The 19,629-nt window shown below is 34.4% G+C and overlaps 1 protein-coding gene across 5 annotated transcripts in view; it reads right to left on the reverse strand.

The window, feature by feature from the left end:
- Positions 1–19,629, reverse strand: part of ATRX (ATRX chromatin remodeler) — a 275,833-nt gene that overhangs the window by 105,658 nt on the left and 150,546 nt on the right. For all 5 annotated transcript variants that reach the window (XM_029929461.1, XM_029929463.1, XM_029929459.1 and 2 more), the window contains 5 exons: positions 16,435–16,581; positions 16,096–16,273; positions 8,648–8,785; positions 6,619–6,794; positions 5,140–5,257 (listed from right to left, as the gene is read on the reverse strand). In XM_029929461.1, coding sequence (XP_029785321.1) covers positions 5,140–5,257; positions 6,619–6,794; positions 8,648–8,785; positions 16,096–16,273; positions 16,435–16,581 — 757 coding nt within the window. The remainder of the gene's footprint in view (positions 1–5,139; positions 5,258–6,618; positions 6,795–8,647; positions 8,786–16,095; positions 16,274–16,434; positions 16,582–19,629) is intronic.

A 19,629-nucleotide genomic window follows, 5' to 3' on the forward strand; every position in this document is an offset into this window, starting at 1 on the left:
AAAATCATTTCAAAGAATTTTCCACATAAATGATTAAAAAGTGTTGATCTATACACTCGGAGTAGTTTGGCCACTAAGAATTTAGAAAAACCTTCTAGGATTTCCACATTGCCTTACCACAAAAATCTTACTAACCAAATAATTCCTTTGTACTATCTTAGAAACCTGATTTTCTTTCCCCCAATGTTCCTTCAGTTAACTGTTAGGAATCAAGGCCACCTTTAAACATAACAAAGAGTAATGCAAGCCTGAAACCCAAGCAGTTAACTACCAAGTGGTGCCCAGAACAATTCTACATATAATGAACAGTAAGTGAAAAGAGTTATCTCTTTTAGTTATTCCACTGCCTCAATACATCAATGCAGGCCCTATAATGCCGACTTTAAGGAAACAGCTTAGGGGCACCTGGGTGGCTCAGTTGGTTAAGCATCCGACTTGGGCTCAGGTCACAATCTCAGTCTGTGGGCTCGAGCCCCACGTCGGGCTCTGTGCTGATAGCTCAGAGCCTGGAGCTGCTTTCAATTCTATGTCTCCCTCTCTCTCTGCCCCTCCTCTGTTCATACTCTGTCTCTCTCTGTCTCTCACTCTCTCAAAAATAAACATTGAAAATTTTTTAATTAAAAAAATAAGGAAATGGCTTAGTTTTGATGTCTAAACCTATGCTGTTACACCTGTTCAACTCTAAATCTACATCTTATAGTCATACCACCTTCTAATTAGCCACACAGTACAGAAATCTCACAGAAAAACTACCACCCTTGAACTACCATGCAAAGACCACTAAAACTGATTAACATTCTTCAGTGTATGCATATTTTATTTCGTAGAAAGTAGAAAAAACAAAGGAGTAACATTTTAAGTACTATAGAGTTCCCAGTTCATATCATCAAATAGCCCATCATTAGCCCAAATTCCTACTAACTTTAAAGTTAAGAGGGCTTCAAGCACAAATTGTAATATCAAGAGATCTCAGACTAATTATACCCCCAGACCCCTAGCAGAAAAAAACCAGCAAATCCTTTCTGGAGTAACCAGTCTTTATCCTGGGCCTCAAAGAATTCCCACATGTTAATACTCCAAGGGATATTAGGAACTTATGGTCAAAAGTACTTAAACACACATGGAAACAAGGCAGCATGCCTGAACTGACAGAAATGAGAGAGATAAAAGAAATCTATAAGGATTTCAAAAGCTGGAAAAATCAGACATAGACTATAACTGTTTACTATGTTTAAATAAATGTTAAAGACAGGGATGCCTGGATGGTAACAGTTGGTTAAGCATCCAACTCTTGGTTTTGGCTCAGGTCAGGATCTCAGGATTCATGAGTTTGAGCCCTATGTCAGGCTCTGCACTGACAGTGTGTAGTTTGCTTGGTATTTTTTTCTCTCTCCTTCTCTCCCCCTCAAAATAAATAAATAAACATAAAAAAAAGATTTATTAAAAAAAAAGAAATGCAAGACACAGGAAATCATAAAGAATGAGCAATTAGTTGAGAGATAACTGAATAAAACTTCTATAGATAAAAAGAGAGCTGCTGAGTGTGTTATTCAAATATAGTTCACATACAATTTACCACTACAATAATTCACCAGTGTACACAGAATTGTGAAACCATCACCAAAACCCAGTTTTTAAAACATTTTTATCACCCTCAGAAGAAACCCTAAATCCCTAAGCCATCATCCCCCAATTTCCTTATTTCTCTCACCTCCCTAGGAAACCACTAATCTACTTTGTCTCTATAGATTTGCCTACTCTGGATATTTCATATAAATGAAATCATACAACATATGGTCATTTGTGACTGGCTTTTTTTACTTAAGCATATGTTTTCAAGGTTGATCTGTGTTATAGCATGTATCAACATTTTCTTCCTTTTCATTGCTGAGTAATGTTCCATGACATGCATGTATCAAATCTGTTTATCCTGTCACCAGTTGATGGACATGTTCTAGTTCTTAACTATTATGAATAATGATGCTATGAATATTGGTGTATAAATCTCTTGTGTGCACAAGTATTTTCCTTTCTACTGAATATACACTTAGATGTGTAATTGCTGGGTTATATGGTAACTGTACACTAAACCTTGAAGGAATGCCAAATTGTGCTCCACATTAAGTTATACTATTTAACATTCAAGACCAGCAACACACAGAGTTCCAATTCCTCCACATCCATACCACTTGGGTTTTTTTTTTTTTTATTTCTTGGATTCTAACCATTCTAGTGAGAAATAAAATTTATCTCACTGTGGTTTTGATTTACATTTCCCTGATAGCTTGTTATGCTGAACATCATTTAGAGCAGTGGATGTCAAGCTAAGGGTACATCAAAATCATCTGTAGGGCTTATAAAAATGTAAGTGCCTGAGTCCTACTCCAGATGCACTTAATCAGTCTCTAAAGGATGACACTTGGACCCATGAATTTTAGACACAAAGCATATTACTGTTTTCCATTTAGAAGAGTACAATTCAGTGGCACTAAGTATAATCACAATGTTGTGCAATATCACCACTCTAGATTTCTAAAACTTTTTCATCACCCTGGAAATAAATTCTGTACCCATTAAAAATAACTCTGTATTTCCTTCTCCCCCAAACACTGGTAACTACTACTCTCTGCCTCTAGAATCTGACTACTATAAATATGTCTAAGGGTTTGTCCTTTTGTGCCTAGTTTATTCTTTAGGGTTCTTTAATATTGTAACATGTCAACATTTCTGCATTTCCTTTTTTTATTTGAGAGAGAGAGCACACAAGCATTGGTGGGGGGGAGAGAAAGAGAATCCCAAGCAAGCTCCACACTGTCAGCACGGAAGCCCACAAAGGGCCCAAAAGTCACAAACCATGACATCATAACCTGAGCTGAAACCAAGAGTCAGATGCTTAACCAATTGAGTCACCCAGAGACCCCAGCATTTCTTTTCTTTTTAAGACTGAATACCCCATTGTATATGTATGTGTGTACAAACACACGCACACAGCAAAATTAAGAGGGCTTTAATTTCTTTGAAATTCATTAAGTCTGTTTCTTATGACTTTAATTCTATAAATATTAAATCTATTATAAGTTATCACTACTAAAATTAACACCAAACTATTGCTAGAATAAAAAACAAACTTTAAGTGAACTTCTTAAATCCAATTATGATCTAAAAAGAGTCAAATATAGAAACAAAAGAAATTTTGGAATGTGTAACAGAAAAATACCAAACACTGTAAATGCAAGTGAGATAGGTGGATGAGAGATTTGTAGTAAGAATCAAGATAGAGTAGCCTTTAATAGAACCCATTTGGCCTTTATGGAAATTTTTCTCAAAGGGACTACTAACTCAGTTTATTCTACTTTAAGAAAAGAAAACAACACATTTAGCAGGATGGAACCCCAGACCTTTTCACAACTAAAATATTCATGGCACCAGATGAGAATCTGACAATCATACTTTTCAGAGTTTAGAAGCTTTTAATAATTAGTACTTTAGATATTTACTATCAATTAAAGTCACAAAGAATGAGGCCCCCTTAATTCTTAAATATTATATTGCCCTCAAAAGAGTACATTTTAAGATCTATATATAAGCCATTAACATTTTGCTACTGGCTATTAAAGACAACTGATTATCTAATATTTGAAAACATGGTAGCTGCCATTTTCTCTAAGATAAACCAAACTTTTAAATGGAAAAATATTAAATTAAGAAACCAAATTTACTACCTGTTATTACTCAGATATGAATGAAAGATAAGTCTGGATATCCCTAACTACATAGTAGCTCTCTCACTAGAATGACATTTGGTTACTTATGTCTCCAACTTCTGTCATTGAAAACATGATGGTACAATAAATCTAATAGTTTCTGACTGATATACAAATAAAACTATGAACCTTCTTAGAAGTGATTTTCAGGGTACCTGGATGGCTCAGTGTATTAAGCAGCCGACTTCAGCTCAGGTCATAATCTTGCAGCCTGTGAGTTTGAGCCCCGTGCCGGGCTCTGAGCTGACAACTCAAGAAGCCTGCTTCAGATTCTGTGTCTCCTTCTCTCTCTGCCCCTCCCCCATTCGTGCTCTGCCTCTCTCTCTCAAAAATGAATAAATGTTTGAAAAACATTTTTAAATTAAAACAAGTGATTTTCTTCCAAAAGTCAATAAAAATGTTTTTATAATATAGCAAAAAAGCACTTCTGTAAAATACTAACATTCAATCCCTATTTTCCCCGAAGCAAAATAATTCCTGAGGACCATCATCATTATTCTGTTCTCTAAAATGCCCAGTTAAAAAAGTACACTGCTATTATGAAGAGTATCATTTAACTACTGATATGAAGCATCATTTTAATATGTGTGTACATATTTCCACCTTCTATTATTTTTTGATCAATTATTTTATTCACAATAGCTAATGGGTACTTTCTAACCTGTATCGCCTCAACAAACCTAACTTATCACTTGGCAAAAGTCACCAGAATGAAGTGACTAACAAGTAAGAAACCTTACTCCAGACCAAACAGAGGCTAGGTTTTGCTCTGTGAACAGTGACAACCTTGGGCACACAGTCATAGACACACACACACACAGACACATGAGTTTATTGATGATAAAATTAATACCTATTCATTGTGCTTTTTAAAAGGCCATAGAAAATAAGAAGAAATAATCTAAAAGATCCTCATAATGAAACCACCCAAAAGAACCTATTTCTCTTAAGCATTTTGGTGTATTTTAGGGATTTGGATATATTTTTATTATAATGTTGGGAGCATAATATATGTTCTGCCTTGCATTTTGTGCTTTTTTGCCTTTTATTATTATGTTCAATTTTTTAAATAATACACTGGACTTTTATATATTTTCTTTTACATTTTACTCACTAATAATTTTCCTGAAATAAAAGCTCATTACAAGGGTATTATTCAAATATACTATATATGTTTTTTCACCAGTGTGTTCCTTAGTTTATTTTGACAATTTAGTGTTTTCTAAATTAGAAATAACTTGTGCTTTTACAAAGTAAGTTATTCAAATGCACAATTAAAAAAAACAAATGACATGATAAAATTACTAAGACAACATTCTTCAGAAAACAAATGTCTTTAGAGAAAAGATAAAAATAAACTGAGCATATTTGTTACCTGTTAAGTGATCTAAGTAGTACTGATAGAGCTTGCACTGAATGGGAGTCATTCTCACAGCTAACACATATTCATGTTTTGGAGGCAAGAACTTTGTTAATGCTGTATAATCTTTCCTCTGTAACAAGAAAAGAGAATGAAAATTAGTTATCCTAAATATATGACAGGAATTAACTGTTTAAAGAATTATTATTGCTTGCAACTAAAAGATATGCATAAGTAGGTACCAAACATATAAGAAAACATTTTCTTAAACATATTTACCCTCTTTAATCATATAGTAATCATCATATGATTGTAGTTATTATATTTCATATGACTATACAATATGATGCCCTGGTAAAAAAAAGACTGCAACACACAGGCAGGTTTTAAATTGAAGTGGTCATATTACCAACTGAGTAATTTATGTTTCAAACGGTCTCCTCTATATGGAAAAAAGAAAGAAAAAAGTGGGGAGGGGATATAGTAGGTAGTGTTAGGAAAAATACTTGCTTTAATCATACACTAAAAGCAATGAATCAAAGTGTGATGCAGTCTGGGTTGTCCTTTGGGTAAGATGTGCCAATATGCCAGAGAATAACACATAACTTTAGGAGAACTATTTGCCTACTTGAGAAAGCAAGACATGTATAAGCACCCTTGAAACCGTTTAATTATAAGAATAAGAAATAATGAACACTAATGTGCTAGATACAAATGATTACCTAAACCAGGAAAATATTGGTTAGGTAGTAGCAGCAATACAGAAAAAGAGGACTTGCTAGTACCGGTGGCTAACCTGAACAAACAGAATGATTGTCTTATATGATGGTAGAATATACAGCCAGGAGGGAAAAAAAAGAATATCCAGACAGCTCATTTCTTACATCTTTGTGGCTATGATTAATATCTAGTGTCTGAAGAAAAAGTACGAATCTTAAGATCTACTAACTGCTGGCTCAAACTCTATATATTTATTTACTCATCAACAGAGGTTCACTAAATATCTGTATATAAACATACTAACCCATTCAGGTTATTTTATGACTTCAAAGTAATAAAACTGTTTCTTCAGGATTATGCTAAAAATGGCTCCTCTCACAACTCATAATTGCCTTTCCTACAACTACTTCAACTAAGTAAGGTTCAAGCCACTATACCATAAAATTAAGGTGAGCACAGGAATTTCTTAATAATAATAGCTCTGTTTCTTTTACATACTCCCTACCTAAAGATGAGAAATCTAAACATTAACATATTAAAATATGAAGCTAAACACTTGGCAAGTGAATTAATCAATTATGCTCTAAACCTCACAATGGAACTCTTTTATTGAAAGTTCAATGTTTCAAAAACTTTTGAAGATAATGCAAGGAAATTTAACTATAAAACTACTGAAAAAAGAAGAAAAAACAAAACAAAGTTTAAATTCAGGAAACATTTGGGATTATAATCTAAGAAAGCAACAACATTTTATTATATGAAACATATTTGTACCTGAACACATCCAGCTAACATCTCATAGAGAATGTGAGCACGCTTTTTCATCACTCTGACATCTACCATGGTAGAATCTGCACACTGACCATTTTGGATTGGATTTATAAATCGATTCCTGAACTCCTTAATGGATCCCAGCAAATTTTCCTTGATAAAGTTAACCATGCAATGATCTAAGAAAGAAGACATTATTAGTTCACCACCAATAATAATAGCTAAAAGGGACTCAGATAAACTCTCTGATAAAACGTTCATGTCAAAAATACATGCCACGGAAGCATTAGAATTAAGCTAAAAAGAAAGAACAGCAAGCCGAGTATAGACTAAACATTGGTTCTAAGTTGGTTCTGGAACTGGATTTCCAAACCAGATGAGAAATTCAAATAAAACTGTGCCCACATTCTTGACATGAATGTTTAAAAAAAACAACCGCGGAACATTTTATTCTACTTCCCTGTTCTATATAATAGATATGGAGTATGAAACAAGTATTCTGTAATTCTAACTGTGATTTTTATGATCAGCAAGGGTATCTAGTGAAAAAAAACTGAATCAAAATAATAAAATCAGGTAATAAGCCACTGTATCAAACTTTGTAGTAACTGTTCTTGTTCCAGAGCTCTTAATAGAGTTATGAGTTGCCCTGTACTATATAGGACCACAATGTGAAATTGTCTTTTTTCACCATTTCAATATAAATTAGCAGTTATTACATCAAAATTGATATTTACAGGATCCAAAGGACTGTCTTAGAAAATTCTAAGTATATGTAACTAGATATATTAAAAAATAGAACATATTCTCATTATAGCATAGCCCTTAAAAAGTCATGAATAATATGGGTGCCTGGGTGGCTCATATTAAGCATCTGAGTTTGGCTCAGGTCATGATCTCATGGTTCATGAGTTGGAGTCCCACATTGCGCAAGCTCAAGCCATGCTTCAGGTGAGCATAAGCCCTATTTCTTTCTTTCTCTCTCTCTCTCTCTCTTTCTCTCCCGCCCCATCCCGCCCCTTGCCCACTTGTGCCCTCTCTCTCCCCCTCTCAAAAAAAAACAATTAAACTAAAACTAAAAAAAAGTCATTGATAATTTGAGGATTGAATACAGTTCAATCAAGAACTACAAATGAACTCTACATGCAGTGTCACTTAAAGCAAAGTTGCATGGGAGTAAAAAATATGTCTTTGTGAATTTCACTGGTAAACACCACTGGTTTGCTTTCTTCACTGTATCGTAATACTCTTCTAACTAACGTTTTATTGTTTTTGCAATGTGAAGTAGCATTTCTACAAATGAAGTAACAGAAAAGGGGGAAATTGGAATAGATAAAAAATAAAGATAAAATACAGGTTGTAGTAAAACAATGACCAGTATTACAAATTACAAAATAGAAAATAGTTAAGTTACTAAGGGAATGGAAATAACATAAAAATAATAGAAAGCTATTACAATGGATTGTAAACAGGAAATTTAATTTGTTATTTCCTGATAGAACTCCTGTTCCCTCAAGTATTATCACACATATAAAATGGGAGAAATTCACAAGTCATCTGTGTTCACATCATCTGTCCTGAGTCTGAACAAATTCTATGCTGACACAGATTCGACATAGCTCTCCTTTTCCCATTTCCACATTCCTAAAACATTCACACTTGGCATTTCTTTTCAATTTCCTATAGTGCCTCCCCCTAAATTATAGTTTGTTACAATAGCTCCTGAATAGCCATCAATGCATTTGTACTTTTAAAGCAATCATTAAGACTTCTGATAATTTTTATAGATTTCAAATTCTATGTTTATATTTGAACATTCAAAATGGCACACCTTTTGATGGTGGTTTACCATTCATATTTATAAAGCATTCCACTTGAAATGTATGGTATTCTTTCACAGAAGACTAATATGGACCTATGTAGATCATGGTCAGAGACTATCCTAGACAGAAGAAAGGCAAATGGCAAATTGGCAAAAATGTATGTGAGGCAATGCCAAAACTCTACAATATAACTGCAGATATTAACTCACACTCAATTAGGTTATTCTGAAGTGGTGTTCCTGTTAAAATAATCCTCCTCCTTGATCGTATCGAATTCATAGCTTTTGAAACAGCAGATGCTTCATTTTTCAGAATATGGCCTTCATCACAAACAACAAAGTCAGGGCCTATAAAAATGTATAGAAAAACAACATTTAAAACTGAAAATGTAATCCATTTAAGTAAATAAGTTAACCCTTTAAAGTGCTGCTCTTGTGGGAAGATAAAACATCCTCCTACGAATAGTCATATTTTATCTATTGCTCTATTTCTGTATTGTAATGAAGTACTAACTAGTATTAGTTATATCCCAACAGTAGAGCATTAAAGTACTACTACAGGTGTTACTTAAGATTTCCTAAATAAGAATACAAAAATAAAAATAATCAAGAGTGAAAAGATCCCCCCAACATATTTAAGGTATTTGAGAAAACAAAACCTATTAATAATTGGAAAACAGTAGCTAAAGATATAGTATAGTACTAGCATACCAAGTTAACACAACTGCTTAAAACTAAGCAATTTATATATATGTAAAAAGACAAACTTCAGAAGTTACATTTTAAGAAATACTGTATAAATCAATTGGCTATGCAGTATTACCCATTTAACTTATTCCAAATAACTAATAATCTTTGCAGGGGGAAAATTTAATTGATAAAGGATGGCTAAATTGATTGTTATATGGCTACGGGATGGTGAAGAACATTTTCCAAGCTATAAAATACCTTACAGCTGTGAGTGACTTTTTCAAAAGAAATACACACACTTTCATATTATTGCTTTCTAAAGTATTGTTTGCTGGTTAAGTTACCTACAACTTTAAATACTGATTTCAACAAAAGCAGTTGTCAAATTACACCCCATCTTTTAGGCATTAGAGAAAATTCATCTTCTACATGATTTCAAAAGTAAACGTTTCAGTATGATTGATCAAATAATACAATTATTATTCTGTATTCAGATGGGGCTACACAAACAGTAAGAAACTTAAAAATTACTAATATACTTTCTATAAACAAAAATCTATACCTAGCTTTGTGTTAAAAGACTACATATTGTTTTTCTTGAATCCTAAAAAGTTTTCAAAAAAGAAAAACTGTGTTTTACACAAGTGACCTAAATGATTTTCACTGCCTAATATTCAGTGTCATGAGGGTATGCTAAAACAGGTATTCCCATACAATCTTTGTGAGAGTCTAAATTACTATCAGACATTTTGGAAGACAACTTTACAGTATCTATTAAATATAAAATAGTGTACCTTCCAACCCATATTTCAATTTCTGGGAATTTATCCTAAAGATATCCTTTAACAAGTACCCAAAAATAAATAAAAATATTTTCTGAAGCATTGCTTCTTATGGTGGAAAACGGAAAACAACCTAAATGCTTATCAAAGGGTGTTAATAACTATGATTTAATAGAATGCTGCAGAACTAAAATTGATAGATTTCTATATACTAACCTGGAAAGACATGCCAAAATATATTAAATAAAAAGACGAAATTTGCGGAACGTATATTATGATACTATTTGTATTTAAACCACCACCTCAAACAGGGTGATTTTATCTCTATATGTAGCAAAGGACTCAACCTGCCCAATGGTTAGGCCTTTGCCTTCAGCAGCTGGGAGGTAACCTCTAAACTTGGAATGTCCTGATGAAAAAAATGGTCTTTGTTTACTTGGATGGCTTATGACACACACCAGATAGTCTAAAGAGGTGAATTTTGGGAGTAACAAGCCCTTTGGGCCATATGGTATCTTCTTGAACTTCAGAAGAGCTAAAGACTAAGATCACTCACATGGGTGGTCAAACATGTTTTTGTAACCAAGCCCAAACTCTAAACACCAAGGCCTGGATAAGTGTGCTTGGTTAGCAACACTCTGTATGTACTCTTACACATTATCACTGGGAAAAATAACTGTGGTCAGCACATTTCCTGACACATGCAGTAGGATTTCTCCTGGATGCCCTGTGCCTTTTCCTGTTGCTGATTTTAATTTGTATCCTTTCACTGCAATAACCCATAACAGGAGTAAAACAGCTTTTCTGAGTTCCATGAGTCCTAGTCAATTACTGAACCTGACAGTGGCCTTGGGCCTGTATACACTGCAATATAAAAAACATGCCTGGAAAAAAACCTCATGCAATCTTCTTTAAAAAATGGGCAGAGGACCCAAAGAAGACATCCAAACGGGCAACAGGTACACAAAAAAGACCTCAACATCACTAATCACCATGAAAATACAAATCAAAATCACAATGAGGTATCACCTCATACTTGTTAGAATGGCTATTCTCAAAGAGACAAGAGATAACAACTGTCAGTGAGGATGTAGATAGAAGGGACATTGGTAAGAAGGTAAATTGGTGCAGGCACTATGAAGATTCCTCAAAATTGAAAAGTATAATTACCATATGAACCAGCATTTCTAATTCTGAGTATATATCCAAGGAAACAAAAGGATTATCTCAAAGAGGTATCTGCACTCCCATGTTCAGCCAAGACATGGAACCAACCCAAGTGTCCACTGATAGATGAACTTTTATTTTTTAATATATACCTTTTCCTTCTGTTTATATTTTGCTTAGTAACATGTATTGTTTTTATAAATTTAACTTGAAAAGAACTATTTATTAGTGTGGCGATGGAAGACAAGGGGGCCCTCTCCTTAATAGGGCTATCTAAGGGAATAAAAGTAGGAAGAAAGAAAAGCGAATATTCATGAATAACCCTGAATCAACAAAAAAGCTAAAAGATGTTATTCATATTCTGTTTAGGAAGATAGGAATGTACATAACATTCTAAGATTAAAAAGTTTTAAAATCTTAAGAAGTAAGTTTTAGGGGCAACTGGGTAGCTCAGTCGGGTAAGTGTCTGACTCCTGATTCTGGCTCAGGTCATGATCTCCTGGTTCTTGAGCTCAAGCCTGCATCAGGCTCCGCACTGACAGTGCAGAACCTGCCTGAGATTCTCTGTCTCCCTCTCTCTCTCTGCCTAAGTTTAATAATCCTGAATATCTATTTTCTGGAAAGTCTCATTCCAATGATCTACGAATGAAGTGGTAGGATTTGAAAACAGCTATACCTAGAAATCATTCTGGAGAAAATAAAGGAATAATGCAGTCATGCAGTTCTGAAAAGGGATATAGTGAGAGGCTTGGAGAAAAGTTCTTCTGTTCAAAAATCAATCCTGACTGAAATAGTGCAGTACACCATGGAAATGTGTCATTATTTTATTTAATTATATAGTAAGGTCTATTTTATTGTTTAAATCAAACAGTACCTAGAATTAATATTGTATGTGTTTATATAAAGGATTGAAGTACTGATAACATACTAAAAACCAAATAAAGGTTGAAAATCTTGTGCTAAGTGAAAGAAGTCAGATATTGTATGATTTCACTTTTATAAAATGTCCAGAAATATTTTCAGGAAATGTCCACAAAAGGCAAATCCACTGAGATAAAAAAAGATGCTGGTAGTTTCCAGGGTATTTGAAAGTGACTGCTAATGGGTACACAATTTCTTTTTGAGGTAAATGAAAATGCTGAGGGGTTCAACAAAATAGTTGTGATAGTTACATAACACTGTAAATATTCTAAATGCCACCGAATTGTACTTTAACTGGATTTTATGTTATGTGTATTTTTACCACAACAATCTCTAGTCATTAAAATATGGGAAATGTACATTAATACTCAAGTTATCACAATGAATAAATGCTTAGCATGACTTAAAGTAACTGTTATGGATTAAACAAAAAAAAACTAGTAATCAAGTTATAAAGAGAGAACTATTCTTGTCAAAACCTATTAAACTCTACATTACAAAGTATATACTTTCATGTATACAAATAATAAACGAAGTAACTAACTTAAGTGGCTTTAGAAAATAATGTTTTAACTATAAATTATTAAGGTATAGGCAAAAACAATCATAAACACTGTACTATAGTGGGTAAACTTCTCACGGAGGTACATAAGGTTAACAATTCTGAAATTACTTTGCATGTATAATGAGACTAAACAATAAATGGATGGCAGGTGGCTGGAGCCAGGATTCCCATAGCTGGAAAGACAAGTAACAGATTAACAAAGAAGGTGAAACTGAACCCTATTACACTGGATTAGAGTTAAAGCCACCATTATAAAATCAAATTTATCTCTATACACACACACACAAAGGGATAGATTTGTGCACAGACATAGATTTGTACATGTAACACCTAGTTCTGTCTGCTTAGAGGACCTAGAAGCAATGATACTCCAGTGGCAATAAACACTACTAAGCTCCAGATTTTGGTTTGTAAACCTATTTTTCAATAATAGAAACTATGGCACATAAGTGAAATGATTAGTTCTGGGGCAAGAGGCAGAAACAATATAACATGAGCCTGGAGTACCTTATTACCAGAAAGTAATGAAGTGCTTAAAACAACAACAAAAAGAATGAAAAAATCAAAGGGACACATGAACCAATCTACAAACATGAAAGAGCTCCCAATGGCCAAGTAGTAACAATTTGAACAGCAAATAACATAGCACTAGTTTATAGTCTAACATATAAACTAATAATAGATTATTAGTCTATACTTCTATAGATCAATGAGTGATTATATAAATAAGAAAGGACAAATCTTTCTTAAAGAAAAGTTCCAAATTTTATGTGTAGATACTGGCCACTAAGGGAGACAGAGCTTAATTCCAGCCTTCCCCTAACTTGGGTAAGCTAGACTTTGTGACTGACTTCCAAAGAATAGGGAAAGGTGAAAATAGCAGATCCAGTAATGTCGAGTTGTTATAATGTACCCCTGATATGATGTGATGTGAAGGGTATTTCACCTCTGGTAAATCTTTTCAAAAACCTGTAACTCCAGCCTAATTATAAGAAAAACAACAAATACACAATAGCGAACATTCCATAGGATACTTGCAAAGTACTCAAGACTAACAAGATAATGAAAAATAAAGACTGAGAAATTGTCACAGACCAGACAAAACTGTGAAGACAGGACAATTAAATGCAATGTGGTATACCCTGGATCAGATCCTGGAATAAAATGCAAACATGAAAAATAGTGAAATTCAAATATAGTTTGGTGTTTAGTTAACAATATGCCAACACTGTACCAATGTCTTAGATTTGACAAATTACCATGGCAATAAAAGCTGTTAACAGTGGGAAATCTGAGTGCAGGGAATATGAAAGCTTTTTTTTTTTTTTTACTATCACTTCAAAGTTTTCTGTAAAAAATTATTCCAAAGTAATACATGTTTAAAATGTCACTAAATGATTTACATGGAAATAACAAATGCTACTCTTCATGTTATGAGCTTTAGTTTTTTTAAATGTATTTCCTCGTGAACAAATCACAATATTAAGCATCGGACACTGTTGTTTTAACTATTCCAAAGCAACTTTCTGAAAAATATGTTGCAATGATATTCACTAGCTTAAATTTCTCTGACAATAAAACCACAAAACTTTTAGACAAATATTTTAATCCTGGGGAAAAGATAAACTCATTGAGCCTTAGATTTACAATGGCAATGTTACTTTGGTGCTTGTTAGTTATATCACTATCTAAAAATGAGGCAAAACAATACAAAGATTCAGTTCTAAGATGAATAACCTCTGAGAATCTAATGTAGAACATGGTGAGTATAGCTGTTAAAACTAAATTTAACTGTAGAATTAAAATTTGCTTAAAGAGTAAAACCTAAAATTCTCTCACCAAAAAAAAAAATGGGGTAAGTAAACATGTGAGGTCATGGATGTGTAATTCAAAGTGGTAAATCCTTCTGTTAGGCAGAAAGCTAGGCATTACAACATGAGGATGCACCTTAGATGTCCTGATGGAGAGCCCCAACCAAGGACCACCCAGGGACCACCCTATTCCATCCATCTAAAAGTCAGTTTGTAGTTACAACATCCCGACAGAGGAAGAGTTAATTTTGCTGTGCTTGTTGCACTTGTGCAGAAAGCAGCTGCTTGTCCTTATTTGACCTATGTCTCTAGAATAGAAATAATGCTGTGGTTTCCTACCCCATAAAGGCATTTCAAATACATAATGGGAAAGGACATGCATAGTTGGCTTATGAGTATATAATCCAGGCCTGTCACTCAAATGTTGCAAATTTAGGAACTACCCCAAAGAAAAAACTAATATAAGCCCACACCCAGGAGTTTCTGGGCTTCGGTCTCTCTTGAGTGGCCTGCTTCTCCTTTAGAGTGTACTTTAATAAAACTTTGCTCTGCTTTTCTTTTGTTTCACTGTTCTCTAATTCTTTAATGTGGCACTGAGAATAACAGGTCTCTTTCCTTTTCCATCTAACTCTCAATAACACTTCCAAATGTATTCATATATCAAATCATCACATTGTATAATTTACGTATCTTACAACTCTGTCAATTATGCCTAAAAAAGAAACGTGAAAAGAATATAATGTAAAAAAATAAATGAAAAAAAGGTAAAGTGATGGATTCTAAATACTGTTACTCTGATGGTGAAAATTACATTTTCTCAACACACACCTAAAGCCTCAATAAGTATCATAATGTAATTAGATATGTAAAGATAAAGTTTTAAAAGAAAAAAATAAATAATTAAAAATTAAGTGATTTTGTGGGTCACCTGGGTGGCTCAGTCAGTTGAGTGTCTGACTGGCTCAAATCATGATCTCTCGGTTTGTGAGTTTGAGCCAGGTGTTGGGCTTTGTGCTGACAGCTCAGAAACTGGAGCCTACTTTGGATTCTGTGTCTCCCTCTCTCTCTGACCCTCCCCAGCTTGTTCTCTCCCTCTCCCTCCCGTTCCCTCTCTCTCTCTCAAAAATAAATAAAACATCAAAAAATCTTAAAACATTAATTAGTTTTGCAAATAGTATGGCTTGTTGCTTTTCTAAGTACCAAATAAGAATTAAATATTTGGACCTTATATCATGAGAATTAATGTCATAAGGGTAGACAATGTTGCAAATATTAACTTTCTATAATGATGACACTTTAAAACATAGGGGAAGGAAAACCATGTAGCAATTCTTCTAATGACATAAAGTTGGGAAAGAAACGTAAGAACTATTTTCAGACTATGGAGAGAGGTCTTGTTATTATCTAATATTCAGACAGTTGGAAGAAAATGCAATTGTGACATAGGTGTCTAATGTATTTTTTCTTGTTAACAAGATCTCCCCTAAAAGCTTCAAACACATTCAGACTCAAGAACTAAATTCTGAATAGCTGGCAACAGTAAGGGTGCTTTCACCTTAATAAAATTATACTATGAAAAAAAGGAGGAGAAAACCTGAAGGATAAATTAAACAAAAACCAGCTACTTAGTAGTTGCTCTATAAAGTAGTTGCTTGTTAAACAGAACATCAGCAATTTCTTATTCAACTCACTTATGTAGCTCAGTGCCTCTTAATATATTACCTGGATCAACCAAAGCTTTGTTAAAGATTTCTTTAAGTTTTCTACTCTTCACATTCCTTCCTTGAGCAAGATTTCTGTACATCTCATAGCCTATGATCATAACACCACCATCTTCTTGCCACCTCTGCAGCATGTAGCTTCTCTCCTGAGGACGTTTCACAGTTGCTAATTCAGAGACCTTTAGTGAGAAAATAAAGATTTTTAAAGGTAGCTATTAGGAATATAGGAATACTACATATTCCCATGTAAATATGCATCGTTAATAATTAAAAATCCTTTTCTTTTACTATATGAATTTCTTAGTTATTTTAATAAGAGAAAAATGTTAAAATATAATACCTCAAGCTTCTCATCATCTTTTAATCCCTCCTGCCACTTTTCAAATTCATTCATCCAATTCAAAGCGGTATTAAGAGGACAAACCACTAACGCTGTGCTGAAATCCAATTTGTCACACAAAAGAACTGTATGAAGAAAACTTACCACCTATAAAAAAACAAATTAAGTTAACATCTACAACTAAAATATCAGTAAAAAAGTTAAAATAAATCAAACAATCTTACAATTTAATAGTTTGGTTTTCTTCTACCTTTAAATAAAGCAACCAATCAAAGTTCACACTTTCAAACAAGGCAAAGTACAAGGAAAGAGCTATTGTAATATATGAAAAGATGGAGTTTGACTACATAATGTATAAGATTCTTCCAACTTTAAAGGTCCATGATCCTACGATCAATAATAAAAACATGAATAAAAGAAGTAACCATACCAAAACTATGACGAAGTCACTGGTTTCCACACAATGTCTCCCCCACAAATATTCAAGAAACTGCCATCACCCATTCAGAAGAGAATTCTGTTATACATTACTTTTCTATTTTAAAGTGTTCTAACTTGATTATCTTGGGAAGATGGAAGCAGAGTACAAGGACCCTAAGCTTGCCTCATCCCACAAATACAACTAGAAAACTATCAAATTACCATAACTATCCAGAAATTGACCAAAAGGCTGGTAGAATAAATTCTACAACTAGAGGTAAAGAAGAGGCCACATTGAAGAAGGTAGGAAATATGGAGATGCAGTTTGAGGCAGAAAAGGATCATGGCTGCTGCGGTGAGGAGCAAGCCATGGCTGCGAAGAACAGTGAGAGACAGACCATGACACAGTAAAAGCAAATGGGGAAAATGAATCCCCACAGCAACTGGCTTAGAAAGTGAAGGGCTGAATTTCATGAGTTCTTGGAAAAAGTGGGGCTTAAAGCCCAAAGTTTTAAAGGTCAGCAGGCATGGCTAAATAGAGCTCTGTGTTGCTCTTGGAGAAAAGGCAAACACACCATGGACATATAGCATGGAAAGAACAAATTGAAGAGCAACTGGAGCACACAGTAGGGAGGATATATGCTCATCTCAAACCACATCCCAGCACTCACCAAGAGACCCCTCCAGGAACAAAATAACTGGCCAGCACCATTTCTCTGCCCCAATCCTGAGCAAAAAAACACTGGTACTCCCTACGTAACTTGTTTACAATAAGCCCCAAACACCGGCACTCCACTGGAAGCACCCCTCCAAGTTACACCCAGACCAGCCCAAATCCCTGCTCACACCATGTCTCCTGACCGAGGAGTTTTCATGGTCTCAGTTCAGCAACAGTTGCAACAGTTCTCTTTTCACAAGTAGACCAGAGCACACCTAGTTAAAATTCACCATACTCAGACCAGGGACCAAACACTGCCCATAACAGACTAAGAGAAAGAGAGCCTCTGCAGGCAACTGGCCTGAAGAATAAAGCAGCCAGGACAAAACAGCAAAGCACACACAGCACCCACTGGAGTTAGTCCTAGAAGCAACAGACCCCGAGGAACATGGGACACCATATGGCACAATACTACAAGACCTCTTCTTCATAAGCCCATTACCATAAAGAACAGGAAAATGAGCTTACTTTTCTAATACAGAGAAACAGGCGCAGAAACATAGACAAAATGAGAAGACAGAGAAATTTATCCCAAATGAAAGAACAAAACAAGGCCACAGCCAGAGATCTAAGTGAAACAGGTATAAGTAACATACCTAAGAGAGAATTTACATTTTTTAATTTTTTTAATGTTTCTTTATTTTAGAGACAGAGAGAGACAGAGTGGGAACAAGGGAGGGGCAGAAAGAGAGGGAGACACAGAATCAGAAGCAGGGTCCAGGCTCTGAGCTGCCAGTACAGAGCCCGATGTAGGGCTCGAACCCACGAATCGTGAGATCATGACCTGAGCCGAAGTCGAACACACAACCAACGAAGCTACCTAGGTGCCCCTAAGAGATAATTTAAAGTAACAATATAAGGATATTCACTGGACTTGTGAAAAGAGAGGAAGATATGAATGAGACCCTTACCAGAGAGATAAAGAATAACATAGCAGAGATAAAATTCTCAATAAACAAAGTGAGAAATAGGCTACCTGGAAGAACAGCAGAATGGGAGAAGCACAGGAATGAATTAACGACCTAGAGGACAGAGTAATGGAAAGTAATCATGCTAAATACAAGAGAGATAAAAGAATTATGTAAAACAAGAACAGATTTAGGAAAATCAGTGACTCCATCAAACATTAATAACATTCATATTTATATGACTCCAAAAAGATGACAGAAAAAAGAGGGCAGAAAATTTATTTGTAAAAATAATAGCTGAAAGCTTCTCTAATTTAGAGAAGGAAGCAGATATCCAGATCCAAGAAACACAGACAACCCCCAACAAAACAAACAAAAACAGACCCACACCAAAAACATATTCTAATCAAACTGGGGAAATATAGTGGGGCGGGGAGACTCTTCAAAGCAACAAGATAAAAGACAACAGTGACATACCAGGGAAAACCCATAAGGCTATTAGCAGCCTTTTCAGCAGAAACGTTGCAGGCCAGAAGGAGTTGGCATGAAATATTCAAGGTTCTGAATAAGAAAAATCTGTAGCCAAAAATACTCTATCAAAAAAGGCTATCATTCAGAATAGAAGGAGAGATAAAAAGTTCCCCAGACAAACAAAAACTATAGAAGTTTGTGACCCATAAACCATCCCTGCACGAAATATTAAAGGGGACTCTTTTGAATTAAAAGAAGAAATCAAAAGTGATGATATAAAAGTAGGAATCACAAAAGCATTAAAAATGAACATCACTGTAAAACATCAGTAAATGAACAAATAAAAGGATATAAAATATGACACCATATACAGAAAACATGTGGAAGACAGCAGGAAAGACTGGGTTTGAACTTAAATGACCGTCAATGTAAAATAGACTGTGATATGTAGAACAGGCTCTATACAAACCTAATGGTAACCATTATATCAAAACCCACCAATAAGCATGCAAAGAATAAAGAGAAAGAAATCCAAATATATTAAAGAAAATCAGAAAAACAAGAATGAGAGAAAAAAAAAACAAGAAATGATCGAAGAAAATCTTCAGAAACAACCACAAAACAAATAACAAAATGACAATAAATACATATCTATCAATAATTCCTTTGAATATAACT

This window comes from Suricata suricatta, chromosome X, assembly GCF_006229205.1.
Source record: "Suricata suricatta isolate VVHF042 chromosome X, meerkat_22Aug2017_6uvM2_HiC, whole genome shotgun sequence".
NCBI classification, from domain to species: Eukaryota; Metazoa; Chordata; class Mammalia; order Carnivora; family Herpestidae; genus Suricata; species Suricata suricatta.